Source organism: Boleophthalmus pectinirostris, unplaced genomic scaffold, assembly GCF_026225935.1.
Source record: "Boleophthalmus pectinirostris isolate CB_2022bp ecotype Guang Dong unplaced genomic scaffold, ASM2622593v1 HiC_scaffold_23, whole genome shotgun sequence".
NCBI classification, from domain to species: domain Eukaryota; kingdom Metazoa; phylum Chordata; class Actinopteri; order Gobiiformes; family Gobiidae; genus Boleophthalmus; species Boleophthalmus pectinirostris.
Window position 1 is genome coordinate 16738620 of NW_026571207.1, and position 27519 is coordinate 16766138.

The 27519-nt window shown below is 39.0% G+C and overlaps 1 protein-coding gene across 7 annotated transcripts in view; it reads left to right on the forward strand.

The window, feature by feature from the left end:
* The window catches only part of diaph2 (diaphanous-related formin 2), a 424564-nt gene that overhangs the window by 340089 nt on the left and 56956 nt on the right, over nucleotides 1–27519 (forward strand). For 5 of the 7 annotated variants that reach the window (XM_055158844.1, XM_055158843.1, XM_055158846.1 and 2 more), the window contains 2 exons: nucleotides 10156–10248; nucleotides 10831–10896. In XM_055158844.1, the coding sequence (XP_055014819.1) occupies nucleotides 10156–10248; nucleotides 10831–10896 (159 nt within the window). The remainder of the gene's footprint in view (nucleotides 1–10155; nucleotides 10249–10830; nucleotides 10897–27519) is intronic. The other 2 variants (XM_055158845.1, XM_055158848.1) reach the window with 2 other exon arrangements.

The window sequence follows — 27519 nt, forward strand, 5'->3', positions numbered from 1 at the left end:
TTGTGTAATATGTATAAACAATTTAAAAAAATGTGGTTCTTGTTGAAATTTCAACTTGCCGCATATTCTGTTTGTATGGTTCACTTTTGAACAAATGTATTGATTGCTGAAGCATCAGTTTATTGTCATTGTCACAAATTAAACCTTTAGACTGTGTTTGATAAATTTTGCCATACTTTCAAATGCCTTACTTTTATCTTTATTTGTCACTTGCTTGACATGCTGGTGGTGGCTTTGTCTATTTTTGACATACATCTGTCATGTTGGTATAGAGTATTACCTCTCGTAGCTTTAGTTTTACATCTTTATCCACTGTGCATTTGTGCTGCTCTGAGATTGCATCCACCTTACAAACCCCTCAGTATGGATTGGGCATTTTATTCATTACCTTGAACCAATATAACAAGTGTAGTGAATCTGCTATCATAAAGACATTCTAACCAATAACAGTATAATGTGTTGAAATCAGAATACCCCTGAAGGCTAACACAAACTCAGTATGTCCCATTGTGAGAAAAAAAAAAAAAAAAAAAAAAGCTTTAGAATGCTTTAACAATTGACTCACAAATCACCTTCACATTACAATTTTTTTTTTTTTTTTACCACTTCACACTATGGTATAATTTGTAAATTTTTCAGATCATGTATTTTAGTCTTTCAAAAATAAAGAGCAAATTTGAGTTTCCAGCAAATCTGGGAATATTGGAAAATTATGGCATTTCTGTTGCACACACAGTTACAAATAGTAAAGGTCGTATATTACACAAAAATAATTCTTGTGAAACAAACAAAACACAACTCCAGGTATGTTTTGGATGAGGAAATAACATTAGAACAGACCCAGAAAAAGTGTAATTTGGGCCATTTAAGGACAGCCCAGAAGCTGAAATAAATAATGTATCACCACAAAGAGCTCCTTAAAATTAAAGCCATGCACTGGGGAATAGTCTGTAATATTACTGCCTGCATCTCCACCATTACCAAGCTTATTTTTTAATTTGTGCCACCTTCTTTCCCATCCCAACCAAGACAAAGAGGACTAATTAGATTACACCTCGGAGCTTTTAATCATTTTTATCCCTGTCTTTATCTCAATTAAGGTAAGGTCGCGATCAAGTAGGTGAGACATGCATCAGATATCCGTCTTTCCTGTTTTCCTTTCACTCGCCGAGCCACTTAACCATCAACCCATTCCGTCATTTTCCTCCCTTTCTCCCATGTCTCCTTTCTCCTTGGTGGAATCAGGCTGGGGCACAGTTGAATCTCATTAATTTGCGAGTACTTTGAGGGCCTGATCATTTCCGTGCTCCCTTCTAGATTCAAACCTCCACCAGTCACTTTACAGTCAATCAGACCTAATTACATTCACTACAAAGACCATCAAATCCCATTGTCAAATCCATTTAGTATTCCCCAGTTGGCGCCGCCTCTCCGCGATTCAAACAGTCCGTGTGGGGATTGGTTCAGATGTTATCACCACCCGGATTCCTCAACTTCTCCGATCCGATTGGCTTTATAGATGGATTCTACTGTATATTCTATGGCTATGTTTATCCTTGACATCCCTTTCATGTGAGTAACCTGGTTTATGTGAGCGAACCTGGCGTGAAGAGTCGCATATGTTTAAAGCCAGTACAGTTTGTAGACCACACGCTGAGATGTACCCAGCAGTCATTCCAACTTGCGCTTTTGGCACGGCACCAGGAGTTCAGGGCTATTTCTGTCTTCGACCCAGGAGTGACACAGTTAAGAAAATATCTGATAGCTTTTAAAATTCCGGTTTTTGCTTTCTCTAGATTTATGTCCTTAACTGGTACAGACTGTGGTTATGTAGTGCATCTTGAAAAGCACTTTGGCTTTAGTAAAATTTGAGGGATGAGGGATTGTAAATATGATATCTATTCACCTTTTTCACAATAATAATATTGTTTCATACTTTGCTCTAACCTAAATTAATTAATTACTTGGTTAATTTCTAACTAACTTATTTATTATTAAATGAAAATGAAATTCTTTAGAAACACTGTTTTGCACAATACAAAATATTTGTAAGGCTATTAAACTTGTAAGGTCATTAATTCAACTACCCAAAGAAAGGTTTCGTGTTAGTCCTTCAATTTTATGTGTTTTGAAATTACAAAATAAAATATGTTGTATTTTTCTATTGCTTTGGAGTCAAGAAATTGTTCTAAAGTAGCTAAGGTGACTTTGAGGTGGCTACTTTTCTTTGGTTAAAAATGGAACATTCTGAAAAGCTTTTGAGTACTCTTTTGAATAGGTTTTGAAGAAAGAAGCCTTTTTAAATACACTGCCTGTGATGCCAGAGCACACTTATTAAGGGCCCAGGTTAAACAAGTCTGTGGCATAAAAACTTACATATTTTTGAGGTTTTGTTCAGTGAAGGTTTTAGTGATGTGGCTAAAACCATTTGAAGAATGTGAATGGTGTTTTGATGTTATAATATGATTATCAATAATTGCCATATTTCATTTTATATTTGGTTAGTCCAACTGAAAACCCATGTGACTGGGGACAGCTTGGATATGTGGATATGTGATGATGGAAAGCAGCCACTGTAACAAATCTTTTTCTAAAATGCAAGAAAAAAAAGAACGAAAAGAAGCCAAGAACTGATGCACAACTCAGCCACTATTTGGTCCATTTGAATAGTAGAACAAATAACTATGCAAGTGTTCAAGTATAAACAAATAGCTCAAACTACATATAACTTAGAGCTAGTGTGAAGTCTGAGTAAACGTGTACAGACCCACCGTTGTGCAGCTATATTTATCCACACTGGAAGTATTAGAAGGAGGGCACTGGTAGCCTTCTACCGCTATTAACACTAGCTCCCATGGCCCTGCTGGCACCCTGACATGTTGACCCCATGCGGCGGAGAGAAAGTGTGTCAACTTAACATCTGTCAGTGCGGCAGTGATGCCCTCCCTGGTGTGTTTGTGGTGTTACTGGGCAAACTAGCTGGGAGCGGCAGATAGATGGTGATGGCAATATGGTAAGTAAGAGGGAGCCGCAGGCAAGCCAGTAAATGATAGCAGAGTGTGTGGTGACAGTATCACGGTCTTTCCTTCCTTCCCAACCTCCCTTCCCTACTGTTCCCCACTCGGGGCTTGGCAGCATCCATCCAGATGGAGGTTTATTTTTGTTTTGGTTTATTTACTTATTCATGTATCCAGCTATTCGGGGCATCGCAAGGGCTTTCATTGCACCACAGAATGCAAATGGCCACCGCGGCTAATCCACTTTCATCTCTCCCTTGTCGACATCTGACTTCTCTTCGCTTTCCCCTGCTCCTTTTACATTCAGGAGGACATGTCTCTTTTCTTAGCAGGCTCTGGAATCAGCCTCATAGTGACCACCTCTCTAACTTTCAAACTCCTCTCTGCATCATGCATGTCAAGCACAAGGCGCCTTCTGACCTCACGCCCACCTACTCTATCTTAAAGGCATGCTGCTCCGTCTCCATGGTGTTTCGGCTCCCCTCCTGACCCTGCTGCCATAAAGGGGCCCATACCAAGAGGAAGCAGCATCGCGACGGGGCCATTTCTACTGCAGCAGCATCCCTAATTGAATTTAGCAGGGCATGAGTGGATTTACTCATCGCTTTTGGACAGTAAAACAACCTAAGCAGGTGGATTTGTCTTTTTTATTAGACAACATTCCCTTTCTTAGCTGTAAGGAGAACTTCCATAGGTCAATCTTTGGTCAGGTTGAGCTCTAGTACTATAACAGTGCAAGTAATAAGAACTGGACGGACACAAAATAGGCCCTACTTTAAAAAGTGAGTGCATATAAAGTTAAGAAGACAGCAATATCAATGCTATCTCATAATTCAACCGTGTTACTACACATCATATTTTTACTGTTATTTTTATTTTTATTTTTTTTAAGTTGTTTATTTCACAACCAACTTACAAAGATACAAAGGCACATGCATTAACAGACATCAGCAACATAAGTGGATGGTGTAGGGGTAAGGGGGTGTTGGGATCAAACACTATTGCAAACAAATCTGTCATGTTGCTGCAAAACATGCATATTGTCAATAGAGATAGATTAAAACATGCAAGGCTCAACCTGATAATCTGCTGGGTTACTACTGGTAAATACATCTACCTTGTACCAATACCTTTGAGTAAATGATAAATTGCATGTAAAAATTCCAGTGTCTTAACTTTAGACTTATGGTCCATTCATTGTGGAGTGTAGAGTTGCATAGCATAGTTCTTATCTATACTTTAGGTCTTCTAGATCCTAAGCAGATGGATTTGTCTCTTTATTAGACACCCTTCTCACTATTTCAACTTGGACACTTTGTTAAAAAATCTTGGGTCAGTTCATGGTCAGGTTGATGGAATGTTTTCTGCGGAGGTATAAACAAAGCAGGTGGTGTCCTTGGGGCTGTTGAGTAGTGTGTGAACTCTGTGCCGCTAATGCACCCTCTCTGTCTCAGGTCCCTGCACCCTCACAGAGTACAGCCTCTTCTCAAAGCTCAAAGCCCAGCCGCCGTAGACTGCTGAGTAAGGCAGCTGTGTGTTTTTGTCTAAAATGTGGATGAAATCGAGAAGAGAGAGAGAGGGAAAGAGAGCAGGTGCAGAGAGATGAAACGAGTACTTGCTTTTCCACCTGGCCGGAAAGCTGCAACCCTCCCCTCTTCCAAGGCCTTTGTTTCACGGCTAATGGTTCAGGTTAATTGCACAGGTGACTTTGTGTAGAGGAACAGATGGGCTCAAATGTGTTCAAAAACAATCCCGGGCTGTAGCAACAATAACTATATCGGTGGACTTGTTCCGCTCCGTTGCAGACTTCTCCTTTCTCTTTCTCTCATCTTCGTTTTTGTCGAGGTTAAGCGGGCATTCAATTCATCAAGCGCGCGACTTGTAAGCACTCATTACATCTCATTACGGTGCAAATGAGAGCCCGGGATTGACCACTAGAAGGATAGAGCATCGGCCGAGTAGTGGGAAATAAACGGTGATCTGGCAGTGCATGTTCTTTGTCAGTGCAAAAGCTTTCTTTGTTAGAAGAAACGCAGTCGGTTGAAAAGTCTCAGAATTATTACCTTTGAGACTTAGATGTAGTGGCAATAATAGTGTAAGTAGTATTAGCAGCAGTAGTAGTTGAAAAAAAAAATAAAAAATCTTATTATTTCTGATTAAGTTGGCAGCAAGTGGCACTAGAAATACAATTTGACCATATCTGCATGTCAGTCTAAGCAAGGCCGGCCTGGTTAGTAAAGATGGGAAACTGCTGGGACTACCAGCTGCCACGGTGGGGCAGCAGTGGCTCTGGTGGAAACTGTTGTTGTGTCCTTAGGCAAGACCCTTCACCCACCTTGCCTAGTGTGAATGTGATGTGTGAATGAGTGATTGGTGCTGGTTGAAGGCACAGATGGAGCAGACTGGCTGCCTCGTTTCCACCAGTCTATTTTTATTTTATTTATTTATTTGACAGGTACAGTACATTAATCAACATTACTGTAAATGTATCAGAATTAGCCAAAAGGTTATTTTTCATCCATTGTCCTTGAACAGATGTTAAAATTGCTGACCTAAAAACAACATGGTTAGTCAATATAATAACAGTATAGTGCAAGCAGGACAATGCATTAAAGCCTAGTTAAGTACTTGTGTACAGTAGCCACAGCCGCACAGTCCGCCCCTGACTGTGCGGCTGTGGCTACAATACTAGCTCACTACCACTGAGTATGGAGTGAATGAATAATACACTGTAAAGTACTTTGAACATTTTTTATATAAATCCAGTTAGTAAAAGTTGCCACAGCACATTTCACTCACACAGGTAAGTTGGATGAAGTGTCTTTGCCCAAGGATACAGGAAGAGGTATTATAAATATTAGCAAAATAATACCACTAAAATCCAAAATTCGAATCTCTAAACCTATTTTGTTTTGTGTCTCTCTGAGTTAACTCTGCTCTTCCCTGTTACTGCTTTGCACTGGCCCTTTATGTGCCATTATATCTGAGACATGCACGTAGCAGACACAAGCTTTTTAGAATTCTACCACTTGTTTGTCTCCTTTCCCCAATGAATCACGTCGGCTGCATGTGAGCCATCAGAAATTGAGTTCTCAATCGATCCACTCTGGGTTTTTTCTTCTTCTTCTACTCTGGGGCCTAACATGCAGGAGATGACAGATAGCAAATTGAATTTATGAACAGGCCCTGTTGACACTGCTGCATAATTGTAGAAATGCCATGCTTTGGTGGTGGTGTATGAAGGCCAGTGTTCCTTTCAGATACATGCGAGGCCGAAGTCTTTGTCATGTTTTGACTAGTAGAACTGATAAATACTAATTAGTGCAAATAAAGGGATACAATTATTTATTTATGTTTTTGTAATTTTCATAATTTATAAATTGCAAGGATTTGTTTTGTATCCTCACGATGCATTGATATGTCAGCCTGCGTACAGTTTAAAGGTTATCAATGTTTTCAAAAGGCTGCAGACTATTGAAAGCTATATCTTTGTTCTCTCATGAACCTATGTTCATGTGCATATTATATTAATGCAAATACCAACTAGTTCAAATAGAACATTCCCTTTAGTTTTGAATGAGGTAGTAGAGGTTGTAATTGCGTAGAGGTATTTTTGAGGCTGTTATTGTTGTTTTATACTTTGCAAAAGTGGAGCCAGCAGTTATGGCAATAGAACAAACTGTAACTGTACCAAAAATCATGTTTTAGTATGTTTTATGACTATCATTGTCTATTACTGGAATATTATTTGTAGGTAGCAGATAGCAGAAATATGAGACACTATAGTATTGGTGTCTGATGTAGTAAAAGGAAGAAAATAAAGATATTATCATACGTCTTGTTCTAATCAAAATGCATTTCTATTGCCTGAAGGACTGACTCTGAAGTATAGTATTACTTATTAACAGTAAATGCAGGATTATTTTATTTCACAAATACTCTCCCACCATACTCCTTAAAATTCTGTGAGCACATACATATATTTGCCGAAAGTTGCTACTTTTGTATAATATTCTTCTGATACAGCTGCATGTTTTTTTCATAGGTTTGCATGGTCCAGTGTAACTTTTAGATGTAATTAAATGTCACTGGACTCACATCGTCAAGTATTCGGTCAGGAAGGTGTTTCTTGCCTCGCTTGGCTGCCTGGGCCCCTCTCTCTAAGCCACTCCACTTCGCACTAGAAAAAAAAAATCCTCTTCATTTCTCTCCCTGGCCGCTTCCCTGTTCTCCATCTTCTGCTTTGCATCCTTCCTCCTTAACCATATATCTTCCCTGTGCACTAGTGACACTCATATCTGCACTTATTCCCTCTCTCTATTTCCTTCTTGTGACTGTTAACACCTGACTTTAGTGCTCAGCTCCCGGGGGTTGCTGTGTGGCAGTGTAGGGACTGCTTTCGACTTTTGCTGTACTCCTAAAAGCTAATATGAAGTGTGAAGTTTTATGCCAATCCTACTGAGACTATATCTTGCTCTTGTTATCCCCTAATTAGAAAATCTGATAGCTCAGACTGTAAATATATAGCAGACTGGGTTGATCCCTATGGCTTACATTCACTCTGGCTGACACCTAATATTAAGTGCAGGTGGAAGGATCGGAGATTGGAAGTTGGAGGGGATCAAAGCAGAAAGATAGTGAATAGGTACAGAAGTTCACACTGGGTGGTTGCGTGTCACAGAAGTGCATTTCAACTCCGATAGGTTTTAGCTTTTTAAGAAAGTAGTAAAAAGTGCAAAAGCCAGTGCCGTGTTCCACACTTTCACAAGCTTTAATAAGATCATTAAAGCACCTGGGGGCTGTCGGTGGAGGTGCCCACCAAGGTGTTTCATCACCGGAAGGGTTTGTCAATGTCTTGGGTCTTAGCCCATCTTAACCCATTTAAGAAAGCAATTTCCTGCTAGCAGAGGGGTTCTTTCCTCTTGAGAAAGATCTTTGGGCATAAAAGGTTAGCTTTTCTGTAATTCCCCAGCACGCAATCTAGCAGCGCCGCTAATGAGAAGTACTTGAATATTTGCCCTAGGTTTTAACAGCTCAAAATAAGACAGTGAGTGAATCGCAGGAGTGAGGAAGAAAATGTTGGTTAAAGTGGGCAGTGGTAGTTTGAGTGGAGTTTGCTCAAAGGATTATTGGATAAGTGTGCTCATATATTATTGCAAATGTTAAATACAGTACATCACGAGTTGAGGCGAACTTTCTAAACTGGGGTCCAACAGGACACAGTTAATTGAACTCTCGTGGATAACAAGAGAGCATGTTTCCCATTTTAGTCCAGTTTGGCTTTTTTCTGTCTGCCTCCTTTCCCCTAAACCCCGGTCTTCAAGGGCTCCCAAGTTCTGGTCATTAGACATGATGAATTGTGCTACAGTTAAGCGAGAAGTAGGACAAATTGATCAAAGTGTCAGGTGCCCCTTGTGATGTCTAGGTCTCCACGAAGAAGGCGGTGAGGAAGGAGCTGTCAAAAAGTTTCTGGTGCCAAGGTGGTTGCAGATAAATGTTTACCTGCCACTTAACACTTCCTACCTTCTGTCACGTCCTTGCCACAGCCTAAATTACAACTACCGCCACTATCTGAGACTTCACTGTGTTGCCTCTTGTCCACAAAACCTCTGCCCCCTGAGCCCCCCTCCTCCAACCCCACCACCCATACAGACCAGTGTGTTTGCTATCTTAGGTGTAGTGCTGCAATTTGAGATAAGCACTACTTGCCTTGGCTTTTGGTTTTGTTCTGATAAAGCTGGTCTAATTAAGCTTGATTTAATCGGGATTGCTTTTAAGAACAGCACACAGCCGGAATAGATACTTTGATTTCGGAGTAGCCCTTGGGAAGGACTTGAGGAAGAAAGCGGAAGAATGAGATAGAGCCCGGAATTAGTCTGAGTATGAGTGAAGTGACGTGTTTTTAATTTGCAAGAGACATATTTCTATTCTTAGTTGCACCGCTGTCTTTTTGGAATGATAGAAGGTTGGGTACTTCACTTAAATAGCATGGCAAACTGAAATTCCTAAAATGTTCAAAAACGCACTTCTGGATATTCGATGTAAAATTGAACGAAAAATAGTTGGTGAGTGTGCCATCTGGACTGGGACGTGACCACTCCAGGGACTTCCACTGTTTTGCATCTGCATTGAGGTCCTGCTCCTACTCCCATTTTCATAACTTAAAATTCATAAAATGGAAGTTATTGTCAAGATTGTTTTTTTCGCGGCTGTCAGGAGTAGAGGCAGTTGTCTCCGCTATATTTTAAATGCGCTCTTTCAGCTGTGGCCGTGAACTTAGACAACTTGTGACAACAAACCCGGACCACCACGATAAACACTGAGGAGGAAGAAAGCTAGTTCATTCATGTATGCAAAAGAATTGATAGCCAAGTCCACAGCTCTACAATAAGTCACTATAATGATCCTAGTTTAAAATAATGTCTGTTCTGGTCCTGGATGATAGAACGTGTGCCCCTCTGACTCATTAGCATCGGGGCGTGAAGACGAATGACCCAGATAGCGAACCTTAGCTTATTTTTGAATTCCTTTTCATTTTTGGCACTAGATGTTCTTGGTTAGACTGTCACACCATGCCCTCCTTTTTGAAAGCGTCAGCTACCTGTCTGTGTTCAGCTATGCCTGTATTTTCTCGCTCCACAGTCTACGGCGACAGCTAAACATTGGTCAGGAGGAATGTTTTTCCAAGGCCAGCCCTGGTGTCATTGACTGAACAATGATAGAGCGCCTCCATATTGAGCGGCTCCACACTAAATCTTTGTAAAGAGCACTTAGCTCCCCTGCGTTAGCCACAGAAAGAATATCTGTCAATGATCATCAGTGCATGCTTTTATCCTCAGACTCCTCTCCCTGTATTAGTTGCCAAAGTGTGTTTTCTCTGCTCGCTGTAGAAAAAGGCGTATGTGTAAGTGACAGTCTTCCATCTCAACCATGTCTATAGAAAGCTTGTTTATACACTTCAATGCCGGGGCTTTCTCTGTGATGCCATAATGTCCGTTGATTATTTACACGTTTTTACTCAGAGAACTATAGATTGCTCTCTACTGAGGACCTCATTGGAGATGTCTTGTGTGAGTACAGGGTATAAGGCTGTGTATTATTAGCTACTTAATGTACATATCTTTATCTTTTCTTACAGAGGGAGATGAGACTGGGGTGATGGACAGTTTAATGGAAGCTCTACAGTCCGGAGCAGCTTTCAGAGACCGGAGAAAACGGACACCTCGTAACGGTAAGGCCACCAGGGCACTGGGATGAATGTAATAATTGTCAAGTGTGTGCCGTGGAAAGCAGTTCAATAGTGCTACTGTTTGTTTGCTATTACAGTGCAGTTATGCAACAATACACACAACATACATCTAGAATAAGGTTGTTTTAGCGCAGTGTCAGTCTATATTGTTGTGTATAGTGAAACAAATGCATAACATTTCCTCAAGTTATCAGATCAGCTTTTTCTGCAAGCTTACACCATTTCAATTCACTTTTAGAAAAGGCAACATTTTAAAGATAGAAATTTGAAATTGAGGATTCAGTGAACAAAATTACATAAAATATAATTTTTGTTCACATTAATTTAAAATGTTGCCATTTTAATCTGCATTTTTCACACTTCTCCAACACTTCAACATAACTTACATAAAGTCATTATTTCATATCTCTTATCATTTTGTGGTCAAACTTTGGGAGAGGGCTATTCCTTTTACTGATCTGAAATGTCTCTCCTCTGCTGGGTTACTCACTGTATCCACTTTTGTTTCTCCATCCTTCCCTTCTTCTTCCTCCTTCACTTCCTCATGACCTACCACTGTTGCAGGTGATCAAAGTCCTTCCAGTCCAAGCTCTCGGTGGCCGGGTGCTAACTATGGTAACCGAACTCTAGGTGTGTGCATTTTACACTTTCACTTACCCCATCAGCACTCAACTGTGTAGTCCCTCTGGCACGTGTCTTGTTTGATTCCACTAACTATGCTGCTCTACGGTATTTCCAATTATTCTGAATTGTCTTATATGTAAGATTTACCAGCTAAAATCATCAAATGCAGCATCTTTTGTTATTATAACTACACTGAACTTAATATCAAACATGACTATAGATATGATATATATTGGGCTGATATTTGCACTTTTTAGCATATCGGCTATCAGCCTTAAATCTCCAGCAGTGGCCGATATTTTATTAGGCCCAACCAGCTTCCTAAATATGCAGGAATAATATATGTCTACAGCTTAATTTGAATACTTTAGTCCAAAGATGGTACATCGAAACAGCTCTCTTATCCAGTAGTAAAACAAGTTTGTGGATGAGTTTATACTAATTTCAAATCAGATGATTTACTGATCATTCTAAAAATTGACCCGTATCGCTGGATCGTATTGGCCATCGGTGTCTCTGGATTCTAAGCAATCAACATTGACATCGGCCACGGAAAAAAAAAAAAAAAAAAAAAAAAACATCAGTTGATCTCTAAACATGACCTCAAACTATTAAACCAATTACACACAAGCTATTAAATGTCACATACTGTTTGGTAAATATATTTGTGAATTCTGACATTACTGAACAATATTCAGGGCCCAATATATACACTTTCTGTTGGAAGAAAACTACTAATGCCTTTGTGAAGGTCTACTTACTACATTACATTTGGTCAGTGAAACGTTTTTAGACATATGACATTTTATACAGTTTAATAATGTGGTCATAAACTATAGAAATTACAGCTGTGGGTGTTCAACATAAAATTGAATAGTGTTTTTGATATTAATACTCATCTCCAAATGGCTCGAAGTAAATCTTACATGAAAGACCTCCAAAATGTTATACTGCCAAGACCAGGGTTATGGAAATTACCCAAAGATATTGTTATGCACACTAATATATCAAAACCATTTATGATATCTCGTAATTCCTGTCTGGTAGAGCAGCTACAGTTAACATTTAATGGTCCGACTCTTTTTCGTAGCTTTGGCTCTCAGCATGATACTACCTGCTGTGTAGTGCTTATGTTCTGGGCCTGTTTATATCTGGATATGCCTCTAACCATCCATACTGTCTGTTAATAACCTTTATTTTACCCTCTGTCTGGTCAGTGATGTCAAGCAGCAGGCTGTTCTCACACATCTTCTTTCTTAACACATTTTGGAGTCTTGCTATGCAGGGCCAAACACGGTCAAAAATCAATTGTCTGTGACTCTCAAAACATTGCTTCTTTGAGTGTTGCATCAGTGTCTGTTGCCATGTCTATCTTAGTTGCATGGCTTGAAGTGGCTGACAGTTTGTATAGCGGGATGTTAAATGTTGGTATTTTTATTGTTGGATTGTATGTGACAAGTGGCGATGAAAGGTGAGTTATTTTGTTGCTATTCTTGACAGTCCCCCAGGAGTTTTAAAAGAAAAGTTCAACTTGTGAAAAAAGTTTCCTAATTCGAAATGCTTTTGCTATGCCTAGTAGCAAAAGCACATTTGCTGGTTGATATCGTTGTGATGGTAATTTTGGGGAGATGTATTAATGATGATGTTTTCACATGGTTGTTCATATTAATTTTAATTACACTAAGAATGCATCAGCTTTAAAGGATGTTTTCTAATATTCAGGAAAAAAAATATCAGTAATAAATAGGGAATCTGACAGGACTCCATTATTACCATTTTGTGGCCATACTTTGTGGATGGAGACCTCTGGGAAAACCAGGGGCCACAGTGGAGTACAAGTGACAAAAAAGCTGTTGTTGTGTCCTTAGGCAAGACATTTCTCCCACATTGCTTAGTAAGAAAGTATAGTGTGTGCGAGTGGTGGTCGAATGGGCCAATGGTGCAGATTGGCAATCTCGCGTCCATCAGTCTGCCCCAGGGCAGCTGTGGCTACTATAGTAGCTTACCACTACCAAGTGTGGAGAGAATGAACAACAACAGACAATGAACACTTTGGGTGTCTTGAAAGGTGCTATATAAATGTAATGACTAATTAATTCATTAATTATTTAATCATATTTAGTTTAAGAGTTACACTCTCTGTTACATATTTAAGCTGTCTCAAATGTAAAAAAAAATGTGTGTGTGTGTGTGTACGTGTGTGCGTGCGTGTGCGTACGTGTGCAGGTCAATCATTTGTAGAATGGCATTCAGTAGCTTAAGGTCTGTACAAGGCTATAACTACCTCTAGTAGGCACTGATAGTACTAGTAGTAATAATCATATACGCTATAGGTCGTTGGTGGATCAGGGGAAATACTTCTCCAATCTGAATAGCTGAATTGAGTGGAACATTATGCCTGTGAGTACCACAACCTTGAATCCATTGCAGAGACTAGAAAAGTACTGGTAAGATATGGTTGGCCACTTGTGCACTATACTGTGTAATGCACCAAGAGACCCATGCAAGGCAAACACTATCACTTCTCAATACGCCTTACATTGACTCAAATGTACTTGTGTAACCAATATCCCTATCACAGAAGGTAAGCAGTGGTTATATACAATGAGCTGTGCACTTCTCGTGGCCTCCCTGAATGCGTTATGCCCCAATGACTTCCTGTTTATTGATATGGAGCTTGGTGCTTGCGGATTTGCGCGGGCTGCAAAGATTTCCTACTCGGAGGTGAGATGCGAGGGGAAAATCCTTTTGACATGCAGACTCCATGGATTCTTCCTAAATGGAATGTGGAAATGAGTTCAGCTGCTACTGTAGAGCAGAGGGGGAGTTTTGTCTCAGCGCATGAAAGGGGACAAACAGAAATCCTAATGTAGTCTTTAAGCTGGTTTGTTGTGTGTTGAAACAATTAAGTTCCCCAGACAATTTGGTGACAAAAGTCCTTACTTAAAACATTGTTTTGTAGCCATTTCTGTATGCAGGGAATTGATGTTTATTTAGCTTTTGTTATGTACATATTTGCTTTTGTGGTGCAACTAGGGATGGGTAGGATGGTTCTTGTAACAGAATTTTTGCACTTTAAAGGGCCCATATTACGCTGTTTTCTGGTCTATGTTATAATTCCTCATCACAGACATACCTGGAATTCTGTTTTGCTTCATTCACACTTCAAACACACAAATCCTGCCTATTTAGACTGCATTCTTCTCTCAAACAGAAAACACTCTGCTAGAACTTGTGATTTTATGTGGTAATACAGGAAGTGCTTCAATGTGTTTTTCACCTCCTCTAGAATTATTTAGACAATTTCTGCTCTGGAATTGCCATTCTCTACTAAACTAAATGTAAAAGGTAGCTGTTAACTTCTTCATGAAATCACAAAAAGGAATAGAGCACTCCGATCAAACACAGCACCAAATATATTCCATTCCTGCTTGTCATGTCGGTTGTAATCTCACGCGTTAAAACTATATTAACCTCCCGTCATCTCCAAACAAGCACAGAGAGCCTTCTGCAAATTTTCGTGTTACGTCAGAAAAACGACTTAGTTAAAATCAGCGTGCCAATCTTTTGTTATTCATGGTGTGTAACTAGCCTCTTGTAGACTACCTCCAAGTGTCAAGATGAGCACGATTGGAGGCGCCGCCAGTCACAATTACACCCAATTCCACAAACATTTTTCATTTCCTTGTCTCCACTTTGATGGAAATGCTAACCCAAGAGGCCCTGCTCATGTGTTATGCAATTACATGAGCCAGTTCTTATTCAAAACATGAAGTGTACACAGATTGATAGAGGGCAAATGCTTAAGATTCATTACATGTGGTAACATTTGAGTAAGTTAGTGCGTTTACATGCTAGCAGAAAAACATGGTGCTAGAACTGTAACTCTCTTGTTTAATTAATTCAGGTTTATGATGATCTTTTACTAGGGATGTAATGATATCCAAATCTCTCGGTACGATATTATCACGATATGCATCTCACGGTACGATATTTATTGTGATATTTTGAAGAGGCTAATATAATTGTAGACAGGACATGTTTCTGCTTTTAATGTACCTTAACAAGATTTTGGTGTGAATTATTGTCATCATAATCCCATGAATTCAAGTAAAAAACATATTTCTTTGTGTTGTTTGCACTGAAAGGAATCATGGGATATGCAGTTCCCTATGTTCCCTAATATAAACTGTTGCTACTGTAAAACAATGCATTTAAGTAAAGAAACTTGTAATTCGATATATTGTGTCCATGATATTATTGTGAGACTTTTGATGATACGATATCATGATATTTTGGTTATTGTTATGGTTAGGTTTACAAAATATTGCTATCCCAGTGGATTAAAATGGATTAAAATAAAGCTTGTAGACAAAAAACAAACAAAAATAAATAAATTCTTGGTGCAATCATGGTAAATTACAGAATATCATGTTTGAATATATCAAATATTACAGTATTGTCATTCGCTACATCATGGTAATAGAAGTATTGCTTGATATACTGAATCATGAGGAGCCCTATGATTCCCAGCCCTGCCTTTTCATGTAACACATAAATGCTATGAGCATAGTGCTAGTATGCCCTGCACCTTTTGTTGTGATTTCGAATCCATCTCCTCGTACCCCTACCCTACGTGCTATTTGACTGGAGTGAAAGTTCAAAAAACAAGTTCAATTTCTAGCCTGTGTTGTGTTTTTGTGTTTTTGGTGAGACAGTTACCTGGGCATCTGGCAGAGATCGGTGGGTAGAGTGCCGTGGCCCCTCGTACATCCTGCCTGATCGATTTTTGGTCAGGGATGAAAGCCACAGACTCAGTAGGTCTCTCGTACTGGGGGGCATCCCAAAAGACACATCAATCACATTTCAAAGCCAGTCGTATTTATTTACAGCCCTTTTCAACACCAATACAATCCCAAACCATGCTCCCTCCGCTGCCCTGTATTCTGCTTCCGATTTCACCTTCACGATTCGCTCCATCAAAAGTTCCCTCTCTCCTTCTCCTCTCTAAGTCTCCTAAGGATTTATTTGACATTGAACTGGAAGGGATCATCTTTTGGTCATTTAAAAAAGTTGAGATGCAGTGATATAATGCACATCGGTGTAAAAAAAAAATTCATTCAGCTGTCGAATCCCCTCAAGACTGTCAGTAAATTTCCATGATCTGGCCTAGAGTGAGCCCCTTGTATGTTTAATGAGTCTCAGAAAACGTATTTTGGCTAATGAAATCTTAATGGAACTAGTAAGAGGAGGGATACAGGATACTGAATATATAAATACAAGCCCTTCTAACCTTTCTAAAGGCTAGTTCCCGTACCATACATTGGCTATTTTCAATGAAAGTGTTAGGTTTAGCCACATTACTGACAACCTCTGCCACATGTAGAATTGTTTACCTTAGTTTATCAATGTAGCAATTAGCACAGAAGTTTACATAAAAGCTGATGGGCACATATTAAACATTACTACTTTTCCTGGTTTGATCTGTGGTTACTCCTGATCTGCTGGTTTAGTCCTGTATGATCTAGTCCAAGATTAGTTAGTGGATTAGTCCCAATTTTCATGGAATTAAAGGTCCTATATTACGCAAAATTGAATATTGTGAGCTTTAAGCCAAATCATAATGTTGGTTGCTCAAAAACGTGGAGCTGTGTTGTTTGGGTTTTTTGGTTTTTTTTTTTTTTTTCACACATGATTGAGTAATCCTGCATTACTAGTCTGTCTACATCCCCAAAGCTCAAAATGTCCTGTTCCACTTTATGATGTTATGTAGTGGTAGTTTTCAAGTTAACAATTACCTCTTTACCTTTAGCTCAGTTGAGATAAGCAATTCCAGGGTTTAAATCATGCAAATCATTCTATTCAAGAACTTAGCCTAAATATGCAGGGTTTGTGTGTTAAACATGTATGAATGAAACAAAAAGAAATCTCCAGTTATGTTTGTGATGAGGAAACAACATTATATCATAGATCAGAAAACAGTGTGGGCCCTTAAAGGGAATTTGAGACAGCCACAGGCAAAAACTTTACATATTTGGTTACAAAATCACTGCATTACTAAGAACACAGAGACACCAAATAGACAAATATATAGAGTTGGCTGTTGCTGCCATAGTGCATAAGAGTCAAAAAGTGTGTGGCAGTGTGAAATATTGTGAGTTTTGAAAGCACAGTTATAAGTTACTTTTGTTGCTTGGGGAAAGTCACCACTCACGTCAGATTTGTTTTGCTGTGTCACTCGACTGAGTTCACTCTTACGCAGTTCAGCACGGGTCAGAAATCAAAAATATGCCATAAACATGTCCCAGTGTTCTTGCGGATTTGTTCTTCAGGCTCAGTTTGGCCTCAGAAATCAGAATATGATGTTAGGAAATATGAAAATAACACATAGGAGGTAGTGATTTTGTCTATGCTAATATTAAATCCCCCTGAAGCACTCATTTGCACAAAGGGTTAGCATATCTCCCCCTCCCCTCAAATGTTTCATTAAAGCTTACACAGAAAGTGATAGTGATCATAATTCTCTCCATAATTACCAATTCCAACATCATGTAGCCACAGGTTTATCTAGTGTCACACTTGTTCGCTTACAGAGGAGGGAGTGTGTCCTTTATCAGATAGGGCATTTGCTGAAGGCTGTTTCAACCCCCCCCTACCTCCACCCCCTTCGGTGCGCACTTGAGGCTGTTGACAGATGTTTTTCATAGGGGCCCGTCCCAGAGGCCATACTACAGGAAGTCAGGCTAACATGATTTGGGGCAAAGGGGTGCCAAGAGGGGGTTCTGGCTCCTCACGCGACACCTCGGAGGGATTGGTAGATGAGAGATATCAGTAGACGAGATGAGGGCACAGTTCTGGTGAGACTTGGTGCTCGGAATCTATCACCTGCTCCTCCTCGATAAGGATATTTATCACTGGTCCAATGTGAAAGGCCATTGGGGAGGAATGATCCATTGGCCTCCACTTGGTTTAAGAGTTGATATCCCGGGGCAAAGACCAAGCCATTGTCCCTCCCATTGACCCACAGCCCCCTTTTGAAGTCCAGCTCATTTTTATATCAGCAGTCCAGAAGCCATCATGGAACTATAGATGAAGATTTTATGTACCATTTGAGTACCCTCGGCGTTTAACTGATTCGTTGTGTGACAGTGCCAAGAGAGGGTGTAAAGTAAGTGAAGTGTGACGAGCAGCCATTTTGAGAGGATAAATCAAATCTTAATAAAAGGCACACTGTATGAGTGGACATCAGAGGTTTTGTCCCACTGTTGAGTAGTCTCTAAAAATGCATTTGAAGTGATTAGAGACACAGGGCGGTCTGCAAGCTCGCCTCATACAATCAGGGCCTTGCTTAAGTCAGATAAGAATTGGGTTTATGCTTAGTTTTGTTTTTCTTTAGCAAAGTCAAATCAATATTCCCAGACATCTCCACACATTATACCAATTACACTACACACATTTGGTACAGAGGCCAGAATAAACAGCAATAATACCTCCCACTAAGAAGGCTAACAGCTATCCCCTGCCTCGTCTGACTGGATGATAAGTAATCATTCTCAATAATATCCTAGAGGAGGGTTTTGCAGTGGGCTCTGCTTTTCACTCCAAACAATATTGGCTTTCAAGTATGTGGGCAGTTATGAAAGGTCACCCTAAGTGTAAATTGTCAATACTGGATCAATTTCAGAGTGCAAATATGCTTTGGAGGCCCCATAATGGAAGGTTTTATCTTATTCTCACCCTGGGCACATTCATGCAATAGGATTGATATCATTCATTGTTTGATGAATTCCTAATAGACCTATATACTTGCTGAGCTTAAAGCCTAAGGAATGCTGGAGAAAACCAAATGGGGCCGAGGCAGCTCATCCCATCGGCTGAAAAATTGCCCTCATATAATTCCAGTGGAATCTGGCCCGGACCATCATGCTTAGTGTTGAAGGATGGGCGACTCGCGATGGTTAAATTAGACCTTATTTATAGCTCATTAGGCATACAGCGGGGCCAACTGATGATAAGCCAGAGAACAAATAATGCGCGGTGAAATAAGATGCGTATGGTTATGCGTTCCACTGACAATAAGAAGTGCTGCCAGACTAGAATGCATCCTCGCCGTCTGCCATTCCCACTGTTCCGTACCACCTTAATACATTGCGTCTGCTATTAAAGTATTACATATAACGCCCTGACAGATGTTTGTATTTGAAATGTCAGTATCTGTCAGACACAATGGGCCGAAATTAATATTTTATTCCCCATTAGACGTCCTGGCCTCCGTAATAGCTACTACTAAAAGGAGCGATGAAAGATAATAGCATTTCCAGTAAATACATCTGAAGAGAAAATGTGTCAGCTAATCTGGTGCACGTAGTCTGTGTAAGGACGATGCCGGTAACAGAGATATAAAAGAAATTACAATGTAAGTGATATGTCAGGCCTAAGTGTTTGCAGTCCCCATTCTTTTCTCATTGAGCTAAGTGGTGTTACCGTAAAAGTAATCGTCTGGTCGTCTACAGGAGTCGCCTCTATTAATAGTCAAACTAACACTAATGCGTCAGACGCCACTACACCTTTTGTACACCTCCATCTTCCTGAGAAACTCAAAGTGAAGTGTAGCTTCATTAATCATGAATTGCCAGTCAGATGTATGTTAATTATTTCTGAGGCTGGATTAGACAACTTTAGATTTTGTTAGTGTGAAGATCATTTAATTAACATGAAGCACAAACACAATGTTCTTCCAACAGATGTACGTCTGGTGGTAGGGCAGGCACTCCTTCACATCAAGGTCTTTACCTCAAGTTAAACTGATGGAGTAAACATGGCTTTGTCTGTGCACTAATTAATACTTGAAATGTATTTTAGGGTGATGAAAGCGATGGTTTCTATTAAATGGCACTTTCTGAATGATAGAAACTCTGGGGAACTATTCAAAGATCAGATGGTTTAAATTTCATTTGAAAAAATAAATTCATAGTGAAGAGCCTGTACTTGATTTTTTCCATTTATTTGAGGAAAATGCTCTGATAAATCCGCTGTTATTGTCTGCACCTAATTATAAAGTGTTTTACTGTCAAAGAATTAGGAAGTGCACATGCATTTTAGTTGTTGTTAGCGTTGTAGTGTCAATTAATTTTTTGGGGGGGTAACCTAGACTTATTTAGACTTAGACAAACTTTATTGATCTACAAGGGAAATATTTGGGCACAGTAGCTCACACATCACAATAAATATAACAAAGAGCAAAAATATAAACGGTAATAATAAATTCAACATAAGTAGCAAAAATAACAAGAGACTGGTGACAAATAAGGCATAATTATATAAATGTACACTACCGGTCTCAAGTTTAGAACACCACACTTTTTCTATTTTTTTCCAGTTTACTATTGACCAAAACATATTCTAAACTTTTGATTCATGAAAGTGTCCACCTCTGGCAGATATAACAGCTGAACACACTCATGGCATTCTTTTTACAGTAGAAATCAAATATTCTTCAGAAAGTTCTTCCCAAGTCTGTTTATAGAAGTTCCCATAAATGTGTGGCAGTTGTAGGTCACTTGGTTTCACTCTTCTGTCCAGTTCATCCTAAACCAGCTCAGTGGGGTTTAAATCTGGAGATTGTGCTGGACACTCCATGTTTTCAAGCTTTACCATCTTTTTTTCCTGAGGTAGTTTTGGCAGAGCTTGGACTTGTGTTTTGTTATCTTTTATCTTTTTATTTAACCTCTGGCTGTTCAGTTCTTACCTTTGTACCATTTCAAGCTCTTCATTGGACTTGCACAACCTGGATTGCAATAAATCTAAAACGTTTGACCGGTAGTGTGTATGTGCAAGTAAAAATAAAAAATATAGAATTAAAGTAACACAAATATATATCTATGTATAATCATTGCGTCTTTATAAGAATTCCTGTTACCAGCACTGGGTAGACGTACGTGTAGCTCCAGAGCATTAATACAGTCATATGGGAGAACACATGTTTGCTTCTTCTATGAATGTGGCAGGCGCTCCACTGTACCTTTTCCTGGATCTTTGCATTCTTCATATAGGTCACAGTACATTTTTAGATCTGCTCTCAATTATTAAGCATACATATGTTCACAGCTGTTCCATAAAGTAAACTACAGGACCGCTATTTGCACTTATTTTTCTCAAACAACGTGCATTTTCAGTGCACGTACAGATGCATTGTGGGAGTGCAATCAGTGGAATACTCACCTCCTGCCCTCACTCTCCCCTTCTTATTCAGTGGAGTATGATTGTGGCTGACATCTTTCCATCACTAATGCTAACCGATGGCCATTTGCGCGTCTCTTCGCTTTTATTTATCTGTTTATTTGTGTCAACTTTATTTATTGATGCACCCTCAGGACGTGACGGTAGCTTCTGTACCGTAGAGCCAAAATGGACGACTACGCAAGACCGCTATAGCTTCGCGTTCACCTTTTTTACTTAGATTCCTGAAGTCCTGGTAATGGAAAAGCGATATGGCCCGTTTAGTTACTTAGCGCTAATCCCTGAAGGTCTCCAGCTCTCTATTTTTTTCCTCTGCTTTTATCTCTGTCTCAGTCCTTTTTTTTTTTCCTTTTTTTGACATCGATTCAGTTATCCTCTGATGGAAAGATTGGAGAGGGGGGTTCGAATTACCCCCTTGCCACTCACAGCCACATAAAGTGCATGCAGGCGCATCTCTGTTATATTTGACCACCGTAACACCCATGGGAGTTTTAAATGCACGCTCCGTTCAATGCTCAATGTTCACAGAAGACACTATTTTTTCTCTCTTCCCCCCAATCGATTTTAAAGTGGGATGCGGTTTTCCAGTTTCGCTGCATATTCAAGCTGCTTTTTAATAAGATGTCCCTGTGCTCGCAACTGTTACATGGAATGATGCAATTAGGCCTTAATGAGTGTAAGTGTAATTGTTATGTGTTCTTTCAATGACATATTTGCTGTTGTAAACCACCGAGGGAGCACCCATTCTTAATTACCCACAAGCTAAGGTCACACTAGTATCTCTGACCACTCTTCTAACATTAGACCTTTGTCCCACCGCTACACAGCCAACAATGAATGTCAGGTTCAGTGAAGGATAGCTGGTGCGGCGTTCCAAATCTGATTTCCTGAAAATACAAAGATGAATTGGCTAATAATTTCATTTGCTTTTTTTTCTTACTTTGGATGTGTTGCCTTATTCACACTTTGAATTGAATCATCCAGAAGTCTCCCGGGTGAATCTGGGGTCAATGGCGGATTAAATATAAATGGTCGTTTAGTAGCTGATTTAAAATTGATGAGGTAAGTCGGGTTAAGGGAACAAAAATGGCTTGTGTTTGGGGTGGCCATTTGTTTGGATAGGAACCAGACAAACAGCTTTAATATACCAGTGGGCCCAGCTCTCCCTGACCCCAATAGAAAACAAAGCGGAAAATCCAATATTTTTAATTGTATTTTGGCCCCATTGTTTTTGTTCAGAAATGATTGTACTTTGAGGGTTTTCTATAGTGTTTAGATACCATTTACGTTGCCGTACCCAATTTTTACTGTCAGAAAAAGCTTGAAAAACAGATCTAGTTCACTTTCAACTATTTGTAGTGGTCCTGGATTATTTTTCACTTACCATATGCATTCGAAGCATCCTAATTATTCACTGCGATGAGTTTATAAGCACCGTACCTAACTTTCAGACGCCAGAGCAGAGTTTACTGTCACTGTAAAGCTAATAACAACTACCATGCAGCCAGCGCAACTCCCGTTTTTTAAAATTTTTGTTACATGGAGAATGTTCAATAGACACAGACTGCAGAAGACTTGATTTTTACAACATATAATAATATTTTTCTTTATTATATATTACAAAAATGTAGTCCTTATAAGAGGAATTATTTTTATTAGGTATGGGGTAACAATTACTGAAATATCGCAGGAAATCATATATTCTCAACAACACATAATCCTTTGTCTCTTCATCACTGTGGCTGAAAGTTACTGTTAACACGGAAGAAATAAGTGGAAGTGAAAAAAAAACAGTAGGAGGTGAAAAGAAAATGCAAAAAAGCGCAAATGTGCATGTTGACGGCGTTTACTCCCGCTTTTGTGAGCTGTGGAATAATGAAATCATCTGTGACACTTCACCCTTTTAGCACCTGCCCACACCGATGCACTGAGCTGCTCCATCAGCAACTCTTGATTGGCGGCACACGGAGACAGGGCATCTACCCCACTGTATTTAAATGAGTCCAAACCCGAATGCCGAGGTGGAGGAGGGAGGAGGAGGAGGAATAAACAAGAGGCAAACACAACAATCCCATAGAAATGAATTCCATAAATTATCTTGTAACTCCCCTAAGAAATGACTAATGCGCCAGGTTTTAAAAATAGTTTGCCATGGTACGGATGTATGCAGTCGGAGATATGCTTGTTTGCTTTCCCCATTAAATAGTGTGTGTAGACAAAGCTGGACCTGATTTTTACTGTCTTAAAAACATGTGAAAAGCACAACTAGCTCATTTAAACTGTATGCACCAGTCAAAACTTTTTCCAACTTTGTAAGCACAATCCTAGTATTCAAATTATTCACTGCGATATGTTTATAAGCCATCATGTTAATACTTCCTGGTTCGCAGACAATAAAAAAATGTATCATGATTAGATGACGATTGCCTACATATGTTTTTATGGAGCAAAACATATTTTACATATTTTACTTTCTTACATGAGAAATACAGGATTCCACCTTAACTTAAATCAAAATATATAAAAAAGAAAATCCAGCTACCAGTATTTTTAGGAATCTGGAAAAGTTTATCTATAAACACACTCCCGGTCAAAAGTTTTAGAACACCACATTTTTTCCTTTTGTTTACTGTTTACTGTTGACCAAAACATATTCTAAACTTTTGATTCATGAAAGTTGTCACCTTTGGCAGATATAACAGCTGAACACACTCGTGGCATTCTTTTTACAATAGCAATGGAATATTCTTCTTCCCAAGTCTGTTGCAGAAGTTCCCATAAATGTGTGGCACTTGTAGGTTTCTTGGCTTTCATTCTTCTGTCCAGTTCATCCCAAACCAGCTCGATGGGGTTTAAATCTGGAGACTGTGCTGGACACTCCATGTTTTCAAGCTCACCATCTTGTTCTTTTATCCTGAGGTAGCTTTGGCAGAGCTTGGACTTGGACTTGGTGTTTTGTTATCGTTTATCTTTTTTATAACCTTTGGCTGTTCAGCTCTTAGCTTTGTACCATTTCAAGCTATTCATTAGATTTGCACAACTTGAATTGCAATAAATAATTGGAAAAATTACGGTGTTCTAAAACTTTTGACCTTTCTTGTATATTTGAGTGCGCTGTGCTTGGTGCAAAGTGTGTTTCCTGAACTAGATAAAGTCTAAAAAGGCTTTCAACTTACACTTTTTAATGTTATTAAGTCATGATCATTCATGATTTCAAGTATGCTGTTTCAATAAGTTTAACCTCAAAAAGCTGTTTCTTTTGAATAGATAGATAATACGACACAAATTAAATACATAATTATGAACTGCCTGTTACGTCAGAGCCGAAAGCATGGGACTGTACAAACAGCAGAACCATATAAGGGTCACGCATTAGTCCAAAGTCAGTGGAGGTTGCTGAGTTGGTAACATCTTCACCCTGAAGGCACTGCCAGCTGAGAGAGAGGAGCTGCACACTGCATTACCTCTGTACCATTATTGTTTTTTTCTTTTTTTTTTCCCTCTCTCTTTCCATTCTCCACTCTTACTTTTTCATTCTCCATGGCTGAGGTCACCGTTGCTTCAGGGCAGATTACGGTGGTCTGAAGCTGTGATGTGCCTCGAGATTAGCGCCGTGGTCAAGAAGGCAGTGTGGAGCTTTTGACTGTTGTTTGTGTGTAATTCAGCCTGTTGTTACCGAATCCTCGTCTCACTGTGAATACCGAATCATCACATCAGTCACATGGCTGGCTTTTTAAGGTCAGTGCTGTCAAACTAAGGATATAACAGTATGCACTTTTAAATGGTTTATAATTAAAGGTGCTGTACCTGAGTTGTACTGCCTTTAAAAACTAAAAAAACAAGTTCATTTTGAAGTTTGCAGTGGTCTAAATTTATTCCACACTTATATTATGCATTCGAACATTCAAATTATTCATGGTAATGAGTTTATAAGCACTTTTCAAAACTTGCAGTGGCCAGAGCAGAGCTTTGCCATCACAGTAATATTAAGAGCTACTAGCATGCTAACAGTGCCCTTTCTGATTCTCTGACAATAAAATGCTTTATAATTAGATGCAAAAAGAACACAACTGTCTTATTGGACTTGACTGAGAGCTTCTTATGTAATCTATCTGTACTGGGAAAAGGCTAATTTTGCCGAAATGCATGAAAAAATAAAAATGAATAATGTAGAAATAATGTACAGAATGTAGAAGCTTATCAGAGGAATTTTACATTTAAGTTTTTTTTTTTTTTTTTTTTCTATATTTAGTGTTTCATAATAATTTTGTTGAATATGTTGTTATTTTTTTATTAGCCAGGTTGGCACCACCTAGTGCCTCCAGTCAATTTCATTTCTCTCCAGTGACTAGGTCAGGAATCGGAATACACTAGATGGTTTGCAAGAGCCTCGGAAGTAGTAGACCACACACCGGCCAAACAACGAAGAGCTGTGAAGCTGTGACATGTCAAATTTTATCAAGGGGAAAGACATTATTGCCCCGTTCTCTGAGCATTACATATGTCACCACCAAATAGCAATGACTCGCCTACCACTGAGCAAATGAATCCTAGGTCGGACGGTTTCCACGAAGTGAAACCAGCTGATAAATCTGGCTAATTTGTTATAGCTTCAAATGATCTTATGGAATTTGGTTTTGCTTAATATAAGTTTACCTTGCATTGCATTTGTGTGTGAGTGCTGAGAAAATGTTTGTACCTATTTCTTATTTAACAATATTCCTTTAACTTTAATATCACATATTACCTATTCTAATTTTCTTGGGAAATACATTCATATTTTCTTATACATAGTTGGGGACCTCACTGACATTTAATTTGAATTTCCCAAAGTTATATTCATGATTGATTTGAACCCTCTTATCCACCATCACAGAACTTATTAACTTGGACTTAACCCAAATCCTGGCAGTGCCCCTGACCGTGCATACCAGCACTGTCTAAATATAGCATTCCTCAACACCCCTCCACACACAATCATGCATTATGATTAGTGAAAGAGCCTGTAAAATCATTTATAGCATGCAATATTAAGGCCTTCCACGTGATTGGGAATTCTCGGTTTTTCCCTGTACTAGTGTTAAATATGTTTACAGTGGTGGCAACAGTCTGTCTACGAAATTGATTTTTCTTTTGCCAGTTGTAAAACTTTTATGATGCTCAATATGGCTGAAGAAGCAAGCCTTTCATTATTTTACTGGCCAAGCTACACGCGCTCTGAATAGATGGTTTTTGCTTATAAAGGCTGAATAATTGAACGTGGGGATGAGTCGATGAGAGGGGGGGAGGCGTGGAGTTGTGATGGCTTGATGGTGAAGATGACAGCTTGTGAAAGTGAAGCAACTCTAGACTGATTAGCCACTGTGTCATGTTGCTTTATGGCCATCTGCACGCTATGCTTTGTCATCTCGCCTTAAACACTGTCTGCTTAGATAAAACTGAGATTTTTCTTGTATTCAGAAAATGGTAACTCCAGTTTTAGGGCTCTTCTTCTGCATTTTGTTGGAGAGAGTTTGAAGTGCTTACCAGGTTTTACTGAGGTTGTAGATAGAATGATGTTTATGATTAGCAAAATAAAATGTTTTGCTGGGTTTTGGTGTTGTGTTGTCCTGTTTCATGTAGTGTTTTTCAACCTGTGAGTATGCAAGCACTTATCAATGTGTACTTAGAATGTGTTTTAAAAGACCAAGGTGAAATTTAAATTAGAATATTTTCTTTAAATGTAGCATCAGAAAAGCTTTTTTTTTTTTTTTCTTTAAATAAATAGAATAAAAAATACAATATAATGCTAAGGATTAACTAAGTAATTAGCAGGTGAGTTAGGTGGTACTTGGAAGGTGACATAAAACTTAGGGGGAACTAAAAAACTTGGTAGCTCCTTTAGTGCATAGTATGTATGTATGGGGAAAATAGACTAGAAAACGATGTTGACAAAGCGTTTTCATGTTGTTTACTTTGGGTGAATTAATTGTGACCTATTGGATATTTAGATGAGATGTTAGCTTGATTCATAAGATATCACAAATAAAGTAGGTATGTAACCATATCCAGATGTCTTGATATAACATTTTCACGACATGCATTTTACGTATGATATTTATTATATTTTGTGGAGTGTAACCAAATTGTGAATATATAAATTTTTCCTTTCAAATTTTCTGTCATAATCCATAGAATTCAGAGTTAAAAGTGCATGATAACAGTTATTTTTCATGTAGTCTGCACTGAAACTGCAAAGGACCATGGTCTATGTAGTTTACTCTGTTTTTTTTAGCTATTGCTGCACCATAACAAGGAGACTATTGACTACAAATGTTTTGATTTGTTGAATTTGATATACTGTGACAACCCACAATATTTTTTGAGACTTTTGACAATACAATATCATGT